General features: G+C 51.4%; 1 protein-coding gene across 2 annotated transcripts in view; it reads left to right on the top strand.

The window, feature by feature from the left end:
- ASIC2 (acid sensing ion channel subunit 2) overlaps positions 1 to 18,809 on the top strand; it is a 994,854-nt gene that overhangs the window by 726,420 nt on the left and 249,625 nt on the right. Inside the window, exon 1 of one of the 2 annotated variants that reach the window (XM_014862043.3) lies at positions 10,014 to 11,923. The exons of the other annotated variant lie outside the window; for it this stretch is intronic. Coding sequence (XP_014717529.2) covers positions 11,210 to 11,923 — 714 coding nt within the window. The 5' untranslated portion in view covers positions 10,014 to 11,209. Of the gene's footprint in view, positions 1 to 10,013; positions 11,924 to 18,809 lie in introns of those variants that run through there. 2 annotated transcript variants of the gene reach the window in all.

The raw sequence follows: 18,809 nt of genomic DNA, 5'->3' as shown, positions 1-18,809 counted from the left end.
GGGCGGGTTGACATCAACAAAACCCCAGTTTGAGCTTAAATAATCCACTTGATATGTCTCAGTCTCAGATCCTTCTTTGGCACAAATAGAAATAATAACATCCACTTCATTAGGGTTACTGAGGGGATTAAATGAGATAATGTGTTCAAAGTCCCTAGCCCCATGTCTGCCACATTACTATCCTCAATTAAGTAAGGTTACTATATATATATATTATTATTGATTTTGTGACATGCATTGTGATTGTGCAAATGATAATTTTCCCTCATCTCCTTGGACTGCCTCTAAACTGGAAAGAAGAGTATTATGGGTGTTCAGACCAAGCAGAATTCCAACCATAGTTAAAGATGGAAGCTTGGTTGTAGTTGGGGAATGCGCAGGCCCTTCATGCTGCTGTTGAGATCCAGCCAGCGTCAAGTGCACCAATCCAAGTCATCCAGCCAAGAGTTTAATCACAAGTCAGAGTAGAGTCTCCAGGCAGGGACTGAGAACAGATAGAGACATAGCAAGCAGAAAGGACACAGGGAAAACAACACCTCAAAGGCCATCCTCATCCAAATAGCTCCCCCTCACTGGGGGACAGGCTAGCCTCTGAGTCAGTTCTTATTATGGGCCACTATTTAGTCAGAGACCATCCATCACGTGAGTCATTGTTGGGGTTTTGTTCCAAAGAGATTGAGACTGAGGTAAGGATCCTGCTGGAGCCTGATAATGCAAGGGGAGGGGGATCCAGGGGTCAGAAGCCAAGACGAACATTCCAGAGTGGGTGTGGTCCAGGGTGATTGCGCCAGCCACATCAGGCATCTGTGGCTCGCTTTCATTGGTTGGTGGGCACTGCACAGGTGGGGAGGACAGTGAAGTTGGCCCAGAGATCCAGGGCTGCCTTGGCCCATTATCCAACGATACTTCGTGGAGACAGAAAAACTCTGCTTCCGACGTGCCTTCTTTCCAAGCTCAGCTCCGATAAGCTTGCTTGGGTTCTGTTTGTCTAAAATCTAAGTAACTTTACCAAAAGAACCCATTTGTTAGTAAACCCCGTCTCTCTTCGTCCTCCTCTGACCTTTGTTCATGTGCAAAGAGATGGTTCCCTAAGGCGCTATCAGTCTGGGTGTGACCTTTGTGCTCAGGTCTTTTTACTCAATGCTATTTCATATCTAACTCAACACGTTGGCATCCTGGCCCTGTTCTTTTTTAAAATGATATCATTTTCCAATGACATAGTATCCCCATCATTTGCTTGGCCATTCCGCTATTGTTATGCATATGAACAGTTTTTAACTTGTTTGTTTGTTTTTCTCATGAGAAGCCTCACTGCAAAGAGCTTGTACCTTTTTTTTTTGTTAGGTTATTTCCTTGGGGAACCTACTAGAGTGTGGGATTACCAGGTCAAAGGGTATGAACTGTTTCATGGCTCTTATTACAACCAAGCTTATAAACTTGCCTTTATAACTCCAAGCACTTTCAGAAAACTGTTTTGAACCTAATGTTGTGTGTTAGTGCTGTAGGCTGCTGAGAAATATTGAGTGAGTAAACTTAAGCATTGTTGGGCTAAAGAAGTATTGATCAGAAAGGAGAAAGCAAGGCTGAGGTCTGGAAGAAAGGAGAGAAAGAAAAAAGGAAGACGGGAAGAAGGAAGGGAGGGAGGGAGGAAGGAAGGAAGGAGACAGAGGATAGGCTGAAAACCTGTGGTTTGCAAAGGTGAGTTCCTACTTTGTGGCCATGTGGTGGCTCTCAGTGTGTAAGGGTCATTTGGATGCTGAGAGAGGAAGTATTTTGTGTGGCCTGTCCTAATTTACATAGCCCAGCCTCACATCTGTGCCCTTGGGTACCTCCTTAAACCTCTTCCCAGCCACTGGGCTTGCATAGCTTTGGCTCTGCTCGTGACAGCATCTCGCTGAAGCAGGAAGCACACAGCTCCAGCAGTATAGAGAAGCCAGCTCTGTTTTCACTTCCTTCATCTCCCCAACGGTTTTTGCAAAACTCTGAATCATGCTGCCACCCACTTTGTCTTCTCTCTTTCTAAACCCCCAATTTCCTGCTTTTTCAATAATTACCAACATGTTGGAGTCAGACCTGGGTTGGAATCCTGGCTCTGCCACCGTGTGGAACACTCTGTGTGACCCCAGGCAAGTACCCTCACCTCCCTGAGCCTCATTTTCTTCATCTGGAAAATGAGGCTTAACTCAGTGCCTGACATGGAGCTCAGTGAATCATCGTGTTATGTGAGTATGGCTGTTATTATCATGTAGGCTATGCTTAAACCAAAAACAGAGAAAATACAATGGGAAAGATAAAGTTTCTGCATCCCCATCTGTAAAATGGGGATAATATTACCAGAGTTGTCACGAAGAATCACTACATGGTGCACGTAGTACCTGGCAGGTACCTGGTTAGTACCGTGTCATTGTCCTCTGCTCTCCTCTCCTCCGGGTCATCCCTCCCCTCCCCTATGTTCCCCTTATCCTTCCTTCCCGTCTTGCCCTTCTCTTTCCGGCTTCTGTTTGGGTAATCACACAGGTCCACACCACTGCAAAGGAATGTTCTAAGTCCCTCCCTTTCTGCTGCTCCTGTGGGTGGACAGGCGAGATAAACCAAGAGCATCGAAATCCGAGGGAGAGGGTTGGCCAGGTCATTTCTAAGGGAGAGTAAACAAACTGCTAGTGGCTGAGACAGAGGAAAGCTGTAGCCAGGAGGAAAGGCAGCCTGCACGGAGGGTCTTGACAAATCAACCTGGCCTTAAATCTCTGAGTCACAGCAGAGGGTCTGTCTGCAAGGCCAATTCAGGGCTGGTTAGTTAGTGCTCCCCAAGGGGAGGTGAGAAGCAGGGTGAGGTTAAGTCATGACTGAAAACAGTTAAGGGGACAGTCAAGGAATTGTGAATAAAATGCCTAATTGTACCTGGGATTTTATATTTTACGAAATCTATTTTAACTGCATGAGTTTTTGTAATATGAGTGGATGGTAACTACTGGAGAAAGTTATTATGCTTAGTTATTTTAATGAGAGTTTTGTTATGTGGATGGGAGAGGAAATTGGGTAGAAAAATGTGCAAGGCTCCAATTCTCTGCTCACTTTATGGCCAAAGTTGCAACCAAGACCCAGCTATTCAAGCCTAAACCAGAATTAGTCAATGACAGGTAAGCTGATGCTGAGGGAAGGAGACAGACTAATTATTGAGGTGGCCTGACTTAGAAAGTAAATGTCACAGGTCAACAACACACCACTGGGGATGCAAACCCCACATCAGGAGGAGGACATGGATGTGGACGACGTGGACATCACGGATCTGGGCATCCTCAACGGAAGGCTGTGTTCGTGCTGCCTCTGGGCTCAGATCTTGGCTCAAAGGTTGATCCTTGTGGATCAGTCTCCTTGTGGGAGAGGTTGCGTAGTTCTCCATTAGCTGGGGTGTGAAAATGAAAATGAATGTAGAAATTCAGAGGAAAACAGAGGGCATGCATGATGCTAGCTCTCAGACAAATCAAGGGGAGAGCCCTCCTCTGGATCCTCTTGACACCCTGTGCTCATCTCTGGCAGAGCATTTATCACATTTCATTAAACCATCTATTTTCTTACCCATGCACCCCACTAGACCGTCAAGTAAGGCAGGGACCATGTCTGAGTAGACGTTGTATTCCCAGTTCCAAGGACAGTGACTGACAAGCTCTAGATGCTCAATAAATACCCACTACAGTCATTCCTTCCAGCTAATTACAACCTGATTAATTAAGGCCCTGTACTCTAGAGCCAAAATACCCGGGTTTGAATCCAGCCACTGCCTGGACAAGTTACTTATCCAATCTCTGCCTCAGTTTCCTCCTGTGTGGAAGAGCTATAATGGTGGGACATATCTCATAGGGTTTATGTGAGGATTAAAAGAGTTAATGCATGCTCATTGAGCACACTGCCTGACACACAGTTTGTGCTCAATCAAGGTCAGCTACTGAATATCATCATCACCTTCATCATCATCGCCATCATCATCATCATCATCACCATCATCAGATCAACTTCCCAGTGAACAGGGGCAAGTCGCTAAACTCTGTACATCAATTTCCTCTTCTAAGCTTAACTACATATTCATTAAGATTATTTTGGCACTGATACCCTCTGGTCCTCTCCATAGTATATTTTACCCACTCCATATACTAATCACAGAAATTTCTGAGTCCCAAACTGGCTTTCTCTGCCAATCAATGCATGTTTGGACCACTCCCCAAACCAACAAGAGCTGTGTGCTTGGACACTCAATTATGTGTGTGTGTATTATAATTAGTCGAAGGAAAACATGACCGGAAAAATTAAATCGTATGCAAATACATCACATAATACAGTTTAGAGGCAAACGGAAATATCTTTGCATTACCTGGTGTTTGACATTATCCGCATGAGAGGTTCCATCAATCAACGTATCTAGCAAAGAGCTAACAAAAAAATCTGGTAATAAAATGGCAAGCTCTGTGTACCACTTTGTTGTAGAACCCACTGTCCTTTTTTGGATGGAAGAGCAGGACAATGTGAAATAAGAGGTTGAAGAAAATAACAGAAGTTGGAATGAGGTGCTAGAGGAAGGCAACAATAAAATGCCTGAAAATACAGGGGGAAAAGGTGTGAAGAACATGGAACACAGTTATTCCAGCAAATGATATTCACGGAACGCAGCCATTTGTGTAGGAAAAGGGAGACATCTGGAGACTATACACACATATGTATAAAGTATGGCTAATAGGTTATACAACAAATTGATAGCATGAGTTCCCTCGAGGAAGGAAAAATGGGGAGGAGTAGAGAAATTTTTTACTAGACTCTACTCTTTTGTCCTTTTTGAATCATGTGAACACAATACTGATTTCAAAATGGATTTTTTAAAAGTTATTTCATGGGCCAGCCTTGTGGCCGAGTGGTTAAGTTCAGGTGCTCCACTTCAGCGGCCTAGGGTTTTGCAGGGTCGGATCCTGGGCGTGGACACGGCATCGCTCGTCAGGCCACACTGAGGCAGTATCCCACATGCCACAACTAGAAGGACCTGCAACTAAGATATGCAACTGTGTATGAGGGGGATTTGGGGAGATAAAGCAGAAAAAAAAAAAAAGAGAGAAGATTGGCAACTGTTGTTAGCTCAGGTGCCAATCTTTAAAAAAAAAAGTTATTTCATAGGGTGAGCAGAGACTGAACCAGAAGTTGGAATCTGGATTCTGGTTCTGTTTATCAGTATCGATCTGTGTGATTTATAGCAAGCCTCTCCCCTCACTGGACCTCAGCCTCCTCCCCTGAGAGTGAAGGGCTTAAATTAGATTGCATACCCAGCTTCCCCCTTTCGGGCTTTGCCATTCCCCATGGAGCACAGTGCTGCAGCAGAGCTCCCTCGAGTCCTGTGGAGCACGAGCCGCCAGCCCTCTCCTCTGGACCTGGTCCTGCAGCCCTGATCTTCTGGTGCTTGTGGGCCCCTGTTTGCCCTCTTTCTCCTAGGACTTAGTGTTAGTGAAGGACAGGCAGCTGAGAGCTCAAACCCCAACAAAACGAGGGTGACCAAAAGGACAAAAAAAATATCTGGTAAGTCTAAGAAAGAGCCCAGAGAAGAGAGACTGAGGAGACACCAAGTGTAACACAAGAACGGGAGGGAAAAGCAGTGGGGATGCTGACACAAGCGAGAAGGTAAGATGGAGCAGCCACTCCTGTGCCAGCCCCACGGCGAGAGGGGGGAAGGAGTGGGAAAAAGTGAGTGCGCGAGGAGTAAAAGCCACAGCAGAGAGTCCTCCTGGCTCTCTTTTCTCCAGTACAGGCCCTCCATCATGACTACTGGACATTTGCTCAGGTCCTGTGACACTGCAGCCACCTCTGTGACCCCAAAGGCCATTTAGCCTGGAGAAGAAAAGACTATCTTGAAGACTTGGCTAGGAAGGTAGACTGCCAGAGGGCCTTTCAGCATTTCAGTACTCTGATTCCATAACGGATCTGCAGGATTCTCACGTGAAAGAAAGATCAGACTTATTTTGTGTGGTTCCCCAGGGATAAATTAGGAAAAACGGGAGGCACTCGCAAAGAGACAGATACCAATTTGATGAAAGGAAGAAGCTTTAAATACTGCCAGACATTCCGGAACAGAATCGGTTACCAGTCAAGGGGTGTGTAGAAGGGACTCCTACAGGGGGTAAGGGGCAGGGTTAGGTGGGATCACAGGCACTTTCCAGGGTCAAGCCCCTGAACAGTAGGGATCAGGGGTGAACAGGACCACTGGGGCCTCCAGTAAAGCCTGATAAAGCCAACAAAAGTGTAGCTCCTAAAACTGGATTATAGAGACAGAAAATCGCGTTGACTTCAATTGACCTCTCCCTCCCAACAAACTCGTTTCATGGGAGAAAGAGCTTATAATTGGTGGTGGTGGGCACACACCAGAAGGTGGGCTGGCTGGCCAGCAGGCCTTTCTGCCACTGCCCACAAACATCACACCGAAGGCCAGGATGCCGGGTGTGAGCAACAGTTGTTTTCGAGATAAACAAGAAAGGGGAAATTTTCTTAAAAGCTTATTATTGGGAAATCACAATGCTAAATTCTAATTTCTTGCTGGGTGGGTTATATGGGTCAGCTCATGCATTGCCTCGTGAATTTGTTTTTCTGGCCAAGCGAGTCTGCCGGGTGGGAAAGCTATTTCACAGGAGCTGTCACGTTTCAATGCGGCTCTGAGGGTAGAGATGGTATGGGGTAGGGTTTGAGAGCACGGGGTGGAGCCAGACTGCCTCGATTCAAAGCCCACTTTCCTGCTTAGCAGCTGTGCGGCTTAGGCTGAGTAGCTCAACCTCTCTGTGGTAAGCATTCCTCCTCTTTGAAGGAGAAAAAATAATAGTACTTACATGGAAGGATTATTTTGAGGATTAAATGCTTAGAACACTTATGACACTTGTTTTTAGTATAAATCACTTAGAACAGGTCCTAGTGCTTAGGAAGTCCTACATTTATTATATTATTATTATTATTATTCATAATACTTCTGAAAGAAGCATGATGGAGAGGGAAAATCTCTGACTTTGGAATGAGTTCAAGCTGAGTTCAATTCTTGCTCTCTGAGCCCTTTGGTCCAACAACTACAAAAAGTAGGCAAAAGATACCTCCCCTGCAGGGTTGGAGTGAGAAATTGAATAGAGTATGTTTATGTGCCCAGTTCAGGGCCTGGTAGATAGAAATATTCAAGAAATCTGAGTCCCTGTCCCCCCTTCCCCTGTGTCAGTGTGCTTCATCAATGTGCCGGGGCACTGTGCTAAGAGGTAAGGACACAAATATGAGTGAGATGCAGTCCTGTCCTCAAAGGCTCCCATCCAGAAGGCCTAGACACAAGCAATGACCAGGTGCTATGACAAAGCCATGATGCAGGCAGCAACGCAATTACCTAGGAGCCAGTGCTTAAGCTGGGACTTGAAGAAAGAGTAGAACTTCAACAAGCTGGTCCACGTATTAACTGGAGAGGGGCTGGGGCTCTTTCAGGCAGCATAGAGAAGGCACAGCATACATGTGCCATAAAGGGAGCCACTGAGCATTGCTTGGGATCATTAACTGTCCCTGTGTCTATCTCTGATTCCTGTGCCAAGCCCCTGGAGCCTATGCAGGATAGCCCTCCTCTCTCTGGAGAAGCGACCCATCTGGAGAATTAGCAAGAAAACCCACGGCAGAGAAGACACTTGAGCAACCAAAAGCTGCGTGTGTACATTTCAAGGGGGGACTTGCCAGGAAAGAAAAGCCCACCACTGCTGAACAGAGTCAGTGTTCATCAAATGTCAGTCAGAAACATCAAATGTCCTCAAGGTTTCTACAAGACAGGGCATCTGGCCACCCAGAGTTAGGATGTTGGAAGACAGGATGTGCTAGCCCTGGCTGCTTCATCAGTAACTGCCCTGAGCTCACAAGGCCACCCCACCTTGGCTGGGATATGTGTCACTGTGGCATCCCAGGACCACTGGGAGCACTGGTGTGTGAGCCTTTGTTAGATGCCCCGAGAAACTGGCAGACTCAGGACCTTCCCTGCAAAGCCAGCAAGAGATATCTCCAAGGAACCAAATTCAAAGCAGAATTTCAGCAAAGCCCATCTTCAATAGCTTCTTCCCCAGGTGGATGAGAACAGCCACACGGTGTGCGTATGTTTGGTGTGCACATGTGTCGTGTTTATGTGCATTTGTGTGTGCATGTGTGTGGATGGGTGAGTGGGGATGTGTGGTGCTCAGATGCCCTCTTCTCCAGAGACTGGATGTAGGGAGTTGCCATGCCAACAGGATGCCCTCCAGGTCAGTGGAGGGAAAGCCCACCCCAGCATCACTCAGACACCAGATGCTCATAAAATCTGCCCGGAGCGCCCCTAGCAAATCATCCTAAAGTGGGTGAAATTCCTCTCCAGGCCCCAAATCCCCTAAATTCACTGAGATGCCCTCCCACCTTTAGGAATCCCTTCACTCTGTCTCCACCTGCCTCCCATCCCCCATCAAAATCTACTCTCTGGGGGTGGGCCCGGTGGCGCAGCAGTTAAGTGCACACATTCTGCTTCAGCGGCCCAGGGTTCACCAGTCGGATCCCGGGTGAGGACATGGCACCGCTTGGCAAGCCATGATGTGGTAGGCATCCCACATATAAAGTAGAGGAAGATGGGCACGGATCTTAGCTCAGGGCCAGTCCTCCTCAGCAAAAAGAGGAGGATTGGCAGCTCAGGGCTAATCTTCCTCAAAAAAAAAAAAAAATCTACTCTCTGGAAAATGTCTGGAAAACTCCTTTGTCCCATGGACTAACAGAACTGGAAGTGTTGCCTATCCCAGTGAGACCTCAGTGAGCCTATTACTTGGGAAATATGGGTAGAGAACTACTGTGTGCCACTCACTGGCAGGCAGCCACGGGAGCAAGACTCCAGCCCGTCTTCAAGGCGCCTGGCCCAGAGAGTGCACACTGTAAGGCCCTGTGGTGAGTAGAAAGAGCCAGGCTTTGGGGACCTGGGTGCGGAATCCCAATCCACCACTTATGGGCCATATGACCTTAGGCAAGTACTTGGCCGCCCTGGTCTCACCTGTGAAATGGAGCCAGCAGTACACACCACGCTTCATCCATCCTCCCAAACACACCAAGGCAGAATATTAAAAAGACAAAATGAAATTGTCCCACAGTGCCCAGGGGTTAGTGGAAGACCCCGGGGCCTGTCCATGGTGACATCATCAGCCAACTGGCTGTAGGATGCCAGCTGTGAGGATGGCAGAGATGGAGTCTTCTTTCCATGGAAGTCATATGGAAGTCCTGGGAGGGCTGGGCTTGGCTGACTGGGCCAGGGCTGAGCAGCAGACCCTTCCGGAGAAGTGGCTGGTCCACACGTGGGAAGTCCCTAAGAGGCAGGAGGCAGAGCCCAACCTGCCAGAGGCCCAGTCTCTGTTCCCAGCACCTCAACACACGTACTCATCTACACACCACACACACATGGGAAACCCACCAATAACACACGACATCCAGAAACCCTGATATCCATCCACACATCAACACACCCATTCCTACCCACCACCCACTAAGTGCACACGTATGCACACACATAGAGCATACACACCATCACAGACACTCTGTCCTCCACACAGCACACACACTCGGCCACAGTACATCATCTACAAATCAGCTCACATTCTCAAGATAACACACAAATCCCCGTTCACACACACGTACATCCAACCCACACTCAGTGCATGACATCCTCCTCACACTGGTTCAAATACCCTCACGACACAGTGACTCACTCTGCAGCCCATCTCACTCATCAGAAGTGCCCTCACACTTACCTGCACACGGCCCCACATAAACAGTCTTTCTACTCCACATCCCTCCCACACGCCCGCACACCCGGCCTCATCTGTGCAGTGCATCCCCACCCGGCCGACTCGAGCAAGAGGCTTCCCGCTCGGTGTGCAGCGGCCACAGTGGCCAGGAATTAAAATGCAGCGAGGAGGAGCCGGGCGCGTCAGCACCGCGTCTCCGGGAGCGCACAGCGCTCGCCGCCGCCGCCCCGCCCGCCGGGAGCCGCGGGGCCAGCGAGAGCGGAGGAGCAGGTGCTCGAAGCCTAGCCGCGCCAGCGTCGCGCGGCCGCTGCCCAAGTTCGCCCGGGGCCCGAGGAGGGCTGGGCAACCGGGAGAGGAGCGCAACCGGCGCCGCCGCCACCGCAGGCTTGGAGTCTCGAGAGGAGAAGGGAGCGTGGAGCAACGAGTCCGGGTCACCCTCGAGAGATATAGCTGGGGCTCCGCAGTCCCCAGCTCCTGGCGCCGCTGGGGCAAGGAGAAAAAGAGGCAGGGGACAGCGAGGCCGGGCTTTTTTGGAGACTCGAGGCACCCCGGAGAGCTGGTGGGAGAAGCGACACTTTCGTCTGGCCAGCAGCCTTGAAGGGGTCCAGCAGCCCGCAGCCTCCGGCAGGACGCTTTAAGAAGCCCCCAGCCCCAGGCGAGAGCGGGCACATCGCAACGCAGAGCTCAGGCGCGGGACTTGGGGGCGCCTTAGTCGGTTTCGGCCGAGCGCAGCCCGAGGAGCAGTGAGAAGGGTCCTGGAGGGAAAGGAAAGAGGGCAGCAGCCAGCAGGGCGACCACTCACCCCGGTACACACCCACCCCACCCGCCAAGCCAGGAGCCGCGGTGCGCCTCTGGGGGCGCTCGTTCCCTGGCGCCTTCTCTCGCGTGTCCCAGCTCCGCTGGGCGACGGGCCGGGCTGGTGGGGTCCTTGGGGATGTCCAAATCAGGCATGGTGGTCGAGTGGCTGCTCTCCCAGGACCAGCGTAAAAGCTGGGGTTAGGCAGAGCAGAGGGGACTCAGCTCAGGGTCCCCCGAGGTACATACAGGACCAGGAGAGGAGGGCGCAGCGCCCAGGGACTGGAGAGGCGGCGCCCACTGGGGCCCCTTCAGAGGTAGTGGCCGGCGTCGGGCAGCCTCGAGGAAGACTAGGGGCCAGGAGAGCCTGGGAGGCGCCCGGGAGAGGCCAGTGCCAGGGGCGGCGGGCCGAGGCGGCGCTCAGTCCCGGGCGGGCGCCCGCGGAGGCGGCGGTGGCGGCGCCGGGCGGGCATGCCGCGCCACCGGAGCTCCTTTCGGGCGCACGCTTCCCTGGCGCGGGCTGCGCGCTGCTGCTGCTGTTGCTGCTTCCACTGCTGCTGCGGACTCCCATGGCGGCTCCGCCCGGCCGGGGCCGCCGCCGCTGCCGCCAGCCGCGGGCTGAATGAATGAGCCGGAGCGGCGGAGCCGGGCTGCCCGCGGCCGCGCTCACTGGCCCGGGACGCTTCCGCATGGCCCGCGAGGAGCCGGCGCCGGCGGCGGTGGCGGCAGCAGGGCAGCCCGGGAGTGGAAGGGGCGGCGAGCGCGAGCGGGCGCTGCAAGGGCCAGGGGTCGCCCGCAGGGGGCGGCCGTCTCTGAGCCGCGCTAAACTGCACGGGCTGCGGCACATGTGCGCCGGGCGCACGGCGGCGGGGGGCTCCTTCCAGCGGCGGGCGCTGTGGGTGTTGGCCTTCTGCACGTCCCTCGGCTTGCTGCTGTCCTGGTCCTCAAACCGCCTGCTCTACTGGCTCAGCTTCCCGTCGCACACGCGGGTTCACCGCGAGTGGAGCCGCCAGTTGCCCTTCCCCGCCGTCACCGTGTGCAACAACAACCCGCTGCGCTTCCCGCGCCTCTCCAAGGGGGACCTCTACTACGCCGGCCACTGGCTCGGGCTGCTGCTGCCCAACCGCACCGCGCGCCCGCTGGTCAGCGAGCTGCTGCGGGGCGACGAGCCGCGCCGCCAGTGGTTCCGCAAGCTGGCCGACTTCCGCCTCTTCCTGCCGCCGCGCCACTTCGAGGGCATCAGCGCCTCCTTCATGGACCGCCTGGGCCACCAGCTCGAGGACATGCTGCTCTCCTGCAAGTACCGCGGCGAGCTCTGCGGGCCGCACAACTTCTCCTCTGTGAGTTGCCCTCCGCGCGAACCCGTTCCCCCTGTTCCCCCACCCTCCAGTCAGGAGGCCCGACACCCCCTCCCCGGGGGCGCTGGACACCAGGCCCTTTGCGGTGACATCATTCCATGATGCCGAAGTGGAACCCACTCTTGGGTCCTCTGAGTTTTCTTCTCCGGGTGGCGGGAAGTTAAACAGGAGAGGTCGCTTCGCTCGCCTGTCCCAGCCTCCCTCCTTCCAGTGTGAGACCCCAAGCCCTCATCTCTGCTTGTGGTGGTCCCCTCTGTAAATACCAGCCCTCCTTCTCCCGACCTCACCTCCAGGTCCAAAGGACTCCAGGCAACTGTTCTGTATCTTGGGTGAAGGGACAGGTAGAGAGAGAATCATGCCTTAAGTGTGGGAAAACCAATAGGTAGCTCTTTAAAAATGGACCATCAGGAAAATCACACAGCGGCCCTAAGCAGCTGACTGCTTCAGAGTTCCAAAAACTTATAATCTAGGAGACTTTGGTGGAAATTCCTAGAATATTAACCAACACTGAAGCTGTAGACAGTTTGGTGGGGAGGCAGCAGCCCCTTCTCTTACTTTTTAAAAGCTCTGTGTCTTGAGCATCCAGGGGAATTGAGCAGTGATGAGCGCCAGTTAAGGGGCCCTTAATACCACAAGGTGTGAGTGTGGGTCTTCCTGTGTGGGGGAACCAGTGCCCTGCAGTGGGGAGGGCAGCGTGGCAGAGATGTTGATGCGAACAGTCGGGGCCAAGAGAAGCTGTGCTCGGAGTTTGTAAACCATTTGTTTTGCTTGTTCTCCCACGCGGTGGGTCTGGATAACGCAGCTGTCGGACAGAAGGTGCCTGCCTTGCACGAGCTGCCTAGGAGAGGTTCCGGTGCCAAGCCCCAGCATGGCGCGAGTCTGTCCAGCCATTTGTGTGTAAATGCCCCTTAGGTAGGTTTGGGCTTTTCCACTAGTGCAGGGAAGGTCGATGTGTGCGTTTATTTGTAATGCTCTGATGGCGATTTTACCAGCCCTCCTGCATCACCCCTGACAGTCTTGTCTCTGACCAAGCTTTTTCTGGGATGGTAAAGAGATGCCACGTTTCCAACAGGTGCTGGCACAGATGCCAGGCAGGCCAGGCCTCAGAATGGCTGATTGGGCTAGTCCTTGTCTGGGATGATGACCCTGGCTTCAATCTTGCCCTCCGTGCTTTGCTTTATGTACAGTAGCCCTGAATTATCCACTCCCAAAACATCCCTTGTTTTCTGGGCTTTTCAGCTTGCCTTTAAGTACTCCTTACCTCGTAGCTCGCCTGCCTTAGCAAGCAGGAGGTGCTGTTAACATAAGCTTCGAAGTGAATTCTTCCAGACTGCAAACACAATTCTGAGTTCCTCAGAGACGAAGGAACGCAGGTAGTGATCCTGTTGTTTACTGTTTTTTGGCTGACCGCTAACTAGCAGCGCTAGAGTTAAACTGAAGTTCAGTGTGACATTCCAGTGTGAGCAGCCCCAGCCTCCAGCTCCAAAGTGTACAGCACAGCCCACCGGATGTCATTCTGCACGTCCGATGATGGCGTTACGAAGCATGTGGAATTGCATGCTAGCAGCCAGTATTCACTTTTGACGTTCACCACAACCCTGCCGTGGCAGAGTTTTATTCCCATTTTAAAGATGGAGAAAATGAGGCTCTGAAGTTCTGTCCAGGTGCAGCAAGCTCAAAGTTCAGCTTTGCATACCACCAAATGCATTACACAGAAGCCACATGTAACTTCCTCTCTGACCCTGGGCCTCTTCTCTATTAGAGGACCCCTGGGTAGGACTATTGCTCGCCCGCCCCTACCGCCACCACCAAGTCATATCCCTCCTAGGAACATGGCTGGGAGAGTGGAAAGTGGAGCTGCCCCAGGGGTGCAGGCGGTCATGGCCTTGGCCACATGTTATCAGGGCCTAACCCACCTCTGTCTGCAAGTACACAGCACCTTAGGAGCCCCCTGGCCTCAGCCTCCCTGGCAGGTATGGCCATGAGTAGAGAAAACCAGGGTCCTTCCAGCTGGGGCACACCCTTCTCTTGCCTCCCTGTATTCTGCCTTCCTGGGTCTGAAGAGTTTGCAGGTGCACACCCACCCAAGCCAAAGTATGACCTCCATCCCCCAAAGGTCTGTGACCCTCGTGACTCAAGTGACCCCTAGCGCCTTCCTATCACGGCCCTGTCCTGGGAGTTTGCAGCCCCTTAACATTTCATGCTATAGTTTGTTTATTTTCTCAGGGGCCTCAGAATTGAATGCTGCACCCTCCTCTGTGGAAGCCAGAAGCTATTTCAGGGGAGCCCCAAATACAGAGCAGGCCCATCAGGAATTCTCTCCTCTAGCCATGCTGTGCCATCTCAAGCCTTTGTCATCTTTGATGGAGTAGCGCTCTGGTGTAGTGGTTAAGGGCATGAATGCTCAAGCTGCACTGATGGTTCAAATCCTGAGTCTAGCACTTACTGTGTGTCCTCAAATGAGCTACTTAGTCTCTCTGTTCTTTAGTTTCCTACTCCATCTAGTGGAGGTAACAATAGGGTGAACACCATATTAGTTGGGTGTATATATATATAGATATGTGTGTATACATATATATATGTAGGGGAGCTCTTAAAACTATGCTTGGCCCCCCGGAAAATGCTGCCTTTAAATGCCATCAGCCTCCTACTGGCGTTTGGCCTACAGCTCTGTGCTCCCTCCCCTCTGCATCCATCCTCTGGACTACAGCGAAAGTTGTCTTTCTAAAGCTCCACTCAGAGCATAGCATCCTGCTTCTGAAAGCCTTCGGTGGCTCACCTGTCCTCAGGACGAGGTCCGAGTTCCTCAGGCCCTGCACCTGGGCACTGCCTTATCTCTTGCCACAGCCTCTCTCATCCCACATACTCAAGCTCTGCGGAACAGCTTACAACAGCTGGACTCTCGGCCCTCCAGCCTCTCTGCCTTCTCTCTGCCTTCCTCTGCTCCTGTAGGTGCCCCCACACCTGCTGCATTGTCTGCTGGGGACACCTACTCATCCTTCAGCCTCCAGCCCTGGGGGTTCTTCTGCTTTGGATTCTTTTGTAATCACCCCACCCCTCCCCCTCGTCCCCAAACAACTGATGCCTTCCTCCTCCTTGCCCCTCTACCACCCCTTGGCGTCAGTCCTCACAAGTGTGCATGTCATCACACCCACTGGTCTGTGTCTGTCCCCCTTCCAGACCCGGCAGGAATCATATCTGATTACCCTGCTGTCCCCAGCACCTAGCAGAGAGCCTGACCTGTAGTAAGTGTTCCAGAAAGATCTGGGGGATGAATACTTTCACCAGGTGCCCCCAAGACTTCTTATGTCCTAGGTCACTCACTCCAAGACTCTTGGCTTAATTTCTCCAGGGAACACCAGTGGAATGTATTTCTAATAAGGAATCTCTGGGCATTTATTCCTTTTGGGGACAGAAGAGGGGAGAGGGGTGAGGGGAGCAGGGTGCCCAGCGCTCCCCAGATACCTGTGCTTCCCGAGCCCTGAGAGGACTAGTGAAACAGGTAAGGGTGACCTGTGGGGGGTGTGCCAGCTGTCCCAAAGTCTCGTTCCATCCAGTTCGTCTCATGGTCAGGAAATAAACCGGGCAGGGGAGAGAAGAGCATAGTGGAGGGGCAGCCGTTGGCGTTTATTCTCCAGGCCCATTCAGGGTATGTTTATTTGCAGCTTCTCTCCTTGTGGCAGCCGGACAAGGGTTAATCACTCAGCCATCAGGCAAAGTAAATCCTGCTTCTGAATGTTCATGTCATTTCCCTGGGCATCAGTGGTGGACCTCACGCTCTGCATGCTCTGGACCTTCCGGGTTCTCCTGGGGGCGGAGGAAAGCAGCCTTCCCAGTAATGGGGCAGGATGCAGAGCTGGGAGGCCAAGCTATCTGGGCACTGCGGCCTCGGAAGAGGGACTGAGGGGCTGGGAACAGGGGCTGACAGAGGCCAGTCAGGGGCCACCAAGAACAAGGAGCAGTGACTTTCTCTGAGAGGAGGCACGGCCCAGGGGAGAGGGTCAGGCAGACCTCAGCTTAGGGCTGGGACTCTGGCCCTTTTTGGCTGTGCACCTCAGGCAGGTGCCTCACTCTCTGAGCCTCTGAGAGCTGGGAAGAAGATAGCATGTGTGCAGGGACTGGCCTGTGCCTGGACAGCAGTAGGCGCTTAATATTCAAGAGCTGTTGTTGTACTTTGGATAAAGAGATCAGCATAGTCTTTGTATTTGGTGGCAGCAGTTATTAATTGTTATCAATATAATTATCATGTCTTATCACGACCACTTACCTGAGTAGGGATATGCTCATTTTCTGGTTCATTCATTCAATCAACTGGTGTCTATTAAGTACCAACTATATAGTAAGCTCTGTGCTAGCTGCTGGATTGTAAAGCTAAGCTGTGACATGTGTCCTCCATGGGCTCACAGTGTTGTTGAGGAAAGAGATGTGTGGATAGATGCCAGGAGTGCAGATGTGCTATGTAGGCTTTGAGGAGTACCCAGATCAGACTGGGGACCTCTGATGGCTTCCTGGAGGAGGTGATATCTGAGTTGAGTCTTGAAGGATAAGTAAGAGTTTGAAGGTAGGGAAGGGGGGAGAGGGGACTTTAGGGAAAGGGGCCAGCCTGTGGAAATGAGGAGTATAGAAATGATCTATAATCGAGGCCCTGAGAGTAGTTCAAGGTAGATGGAGGGACAGGCTGGATGTACTGAGGTGGGATGGAGTGGAAGGGTGATAATGCCATGGTGCAATGGATACCTAGGGGCCAAAATGTTTTTAAACTTTGTAGCAAAAGCTCAGCCTTCTTTCGCTACATGCTGTTACCCTATGGAGGGAGACCTTATCTGTCTCCCCCCTCCAAGTACCATCCCCGCTAACTCCATCAGGGGTCTGCACCATTCCCCCATTTTCTAACCCCATCGGCAGGGGTCAACCTTGAGTCCAGATTCTGGACTGGTCATACATACTAAAAGCCAAGGAAACAGCCTTTGGTTTCATCACACTTTGTCATAGCCAGCAGGCTGGCTGCTGTGAGCCAGCAACAGAAAACAAGTAATCATTTCAGCAACATATTGTTTAAAATCAGCAAATTCTGTTGAAATGGTGCTAGGCCAGGCTGTCCAGGAGTTATGAGGATAGATGGCTTTCGGGAGGCAAGAAAGATGCTTTTGCCTTTAAAGAAAGAGGAATCAACGAGCTAATACACGTAAAGTGCTTCGAACAGTTTCTGGCACCAAGGAAGGACTCCATAAATGTGAGCCATTTCCATTATTATTACTTGCAGTGAGCGTTTCGAGGGAAGGACGAAAGCAAATAGCACTGGGCAGCTGGGCTGTGCTGGACCCAGGCTGGGCATGTTTCGGGCCATCTCAATTCTTGCAATAACCCTAAAAGGTTGTGTGATCATCCACATTTTACTGATGCGGGAACTGGAGCTCAGAGGAGATCTCTTGTCCACCTAATGTCACAGAGCCAGCAGTTTACAAAGCTTGGATTTGAACCCAAGTCCTCATGACTGCAAAGGTGCGTGCACCTGGATGCACAGCGGCTCAGGTGGATGAGGAAGGAGCAGCGTTGGTGGGAGGTGGTAGGGGGAGGGGGTGTGCTGGGAAGACCAATCCAACCTCAGTCTGCCCTGACCGGCTATGTGACTTTGGCCTCAGGGTCTTCCTCTGTGAAATGAGGGCATCGGCCAAATGACCAATGGGACTCAGCTAAAAAGTTCTCCATCCAAGGGAGCAGTCATGGGGAAACAGGGCTGAACCACTGCAGATGGCCCAAGCTTTTCAGCCAACCGTTTCCTTTCTTTGCAGAACTGAAGCAGTGATTAAGGGGGAAATGTACACGTTATTGAAGTGCTAGAGACAGGGCGGTGATTAAACAGACATTTATACGAGGAACATGAAAAGACCTCTGCCAGTTATTTGACTTCGGGGAAATTAGTTTAGGGAATCAAATGTAAAATGGGCTCAGGTCTGCGGACGTCCAAATGGACCAACGTCAGGCTGATTCTGATCGTGGCTATTCGGGGGCCGCTGTGGCCAGTCACGAAGGCATCCATCAGATGTCTGCCCAATTGAGAAGGGCTGGAGGAACAGCCAGGCCATTTGGTTTGTACATCAGACGCTTTGATTCTCTTAAGTAATTTGCTTGGATCAGCCACTCAGCAATTCAATCAATGATGTGCATTGAGCGCCTACTGTGTGCCAGGCACTGGGCCACAAAGATGACCATAAATCTACTCTGTTTCTGGTAAATAGGCCTGCAAAGGTCAGCGTGCTTCATCAGGGTGACTGGGTCTGAAGGAAGCCGCCCGTCATACAGGGAGTGAAGCCGGACGTGCCACAGCCTAGGATTTGTATTGGGCACCTGTTATGCGCCTGCATATGGGATCAATGATAGACTTCCTCCTCTTACTCCATCAGCCCAACAGCTGGAAGGAAGCAGATCTGTGAAGGGGAATCTACTGAGGAGGTGTGAGAAAAAGTTTTAGTTCAGCCATAATATGAACTAAACTACCATTTCTATTCTTTCAAGGACATTGGTAACTTGAAGTCCTGGCTGAGGAATTGTTGCCAAACTGAGATGCAGCGAAGACCTGTGCAAACAAATAGATGACTCACGCGTAATTGGAACATGAATTGTTGGTAAAACAAATGGAGGCTCTAACGTACGGGGAAGTTTGTTCTCCTGAGCATGTCAAATATCTCCCCTGACACCATTGTTTATACTATTAATTTGCTTAGTAAATTGTTTCCTCGGATTCCACAAACATTTATTGAGCTCCCACTCTCTGCCAGGCACTTTTGCATTTATTATTTGATTTCAGCCTGACAACAGACCAGAAAGGAAAGTAGTCTTTCTGCTTGGTATAGATAAGGAAACTGAA

Source organism: Equus asinus, chromosome 13 (assembly GCF_041296235.1).
Source record: "Equus asinus isolate D_3611 breed Donkey chromosome 13, EquAss-T2T_v2, whole genome shotgun sequence".
NCBI lineage: Eukaryota > Metazoa > Chordata > Mammalia > Perissodactyla > Equidae > Equus > Equus asinus.
The sequence above is the reverse complement of the archived record's forward strand: the minus strand, read 5'-3'. Positions and strand labels throughout refer to the sequence as shown.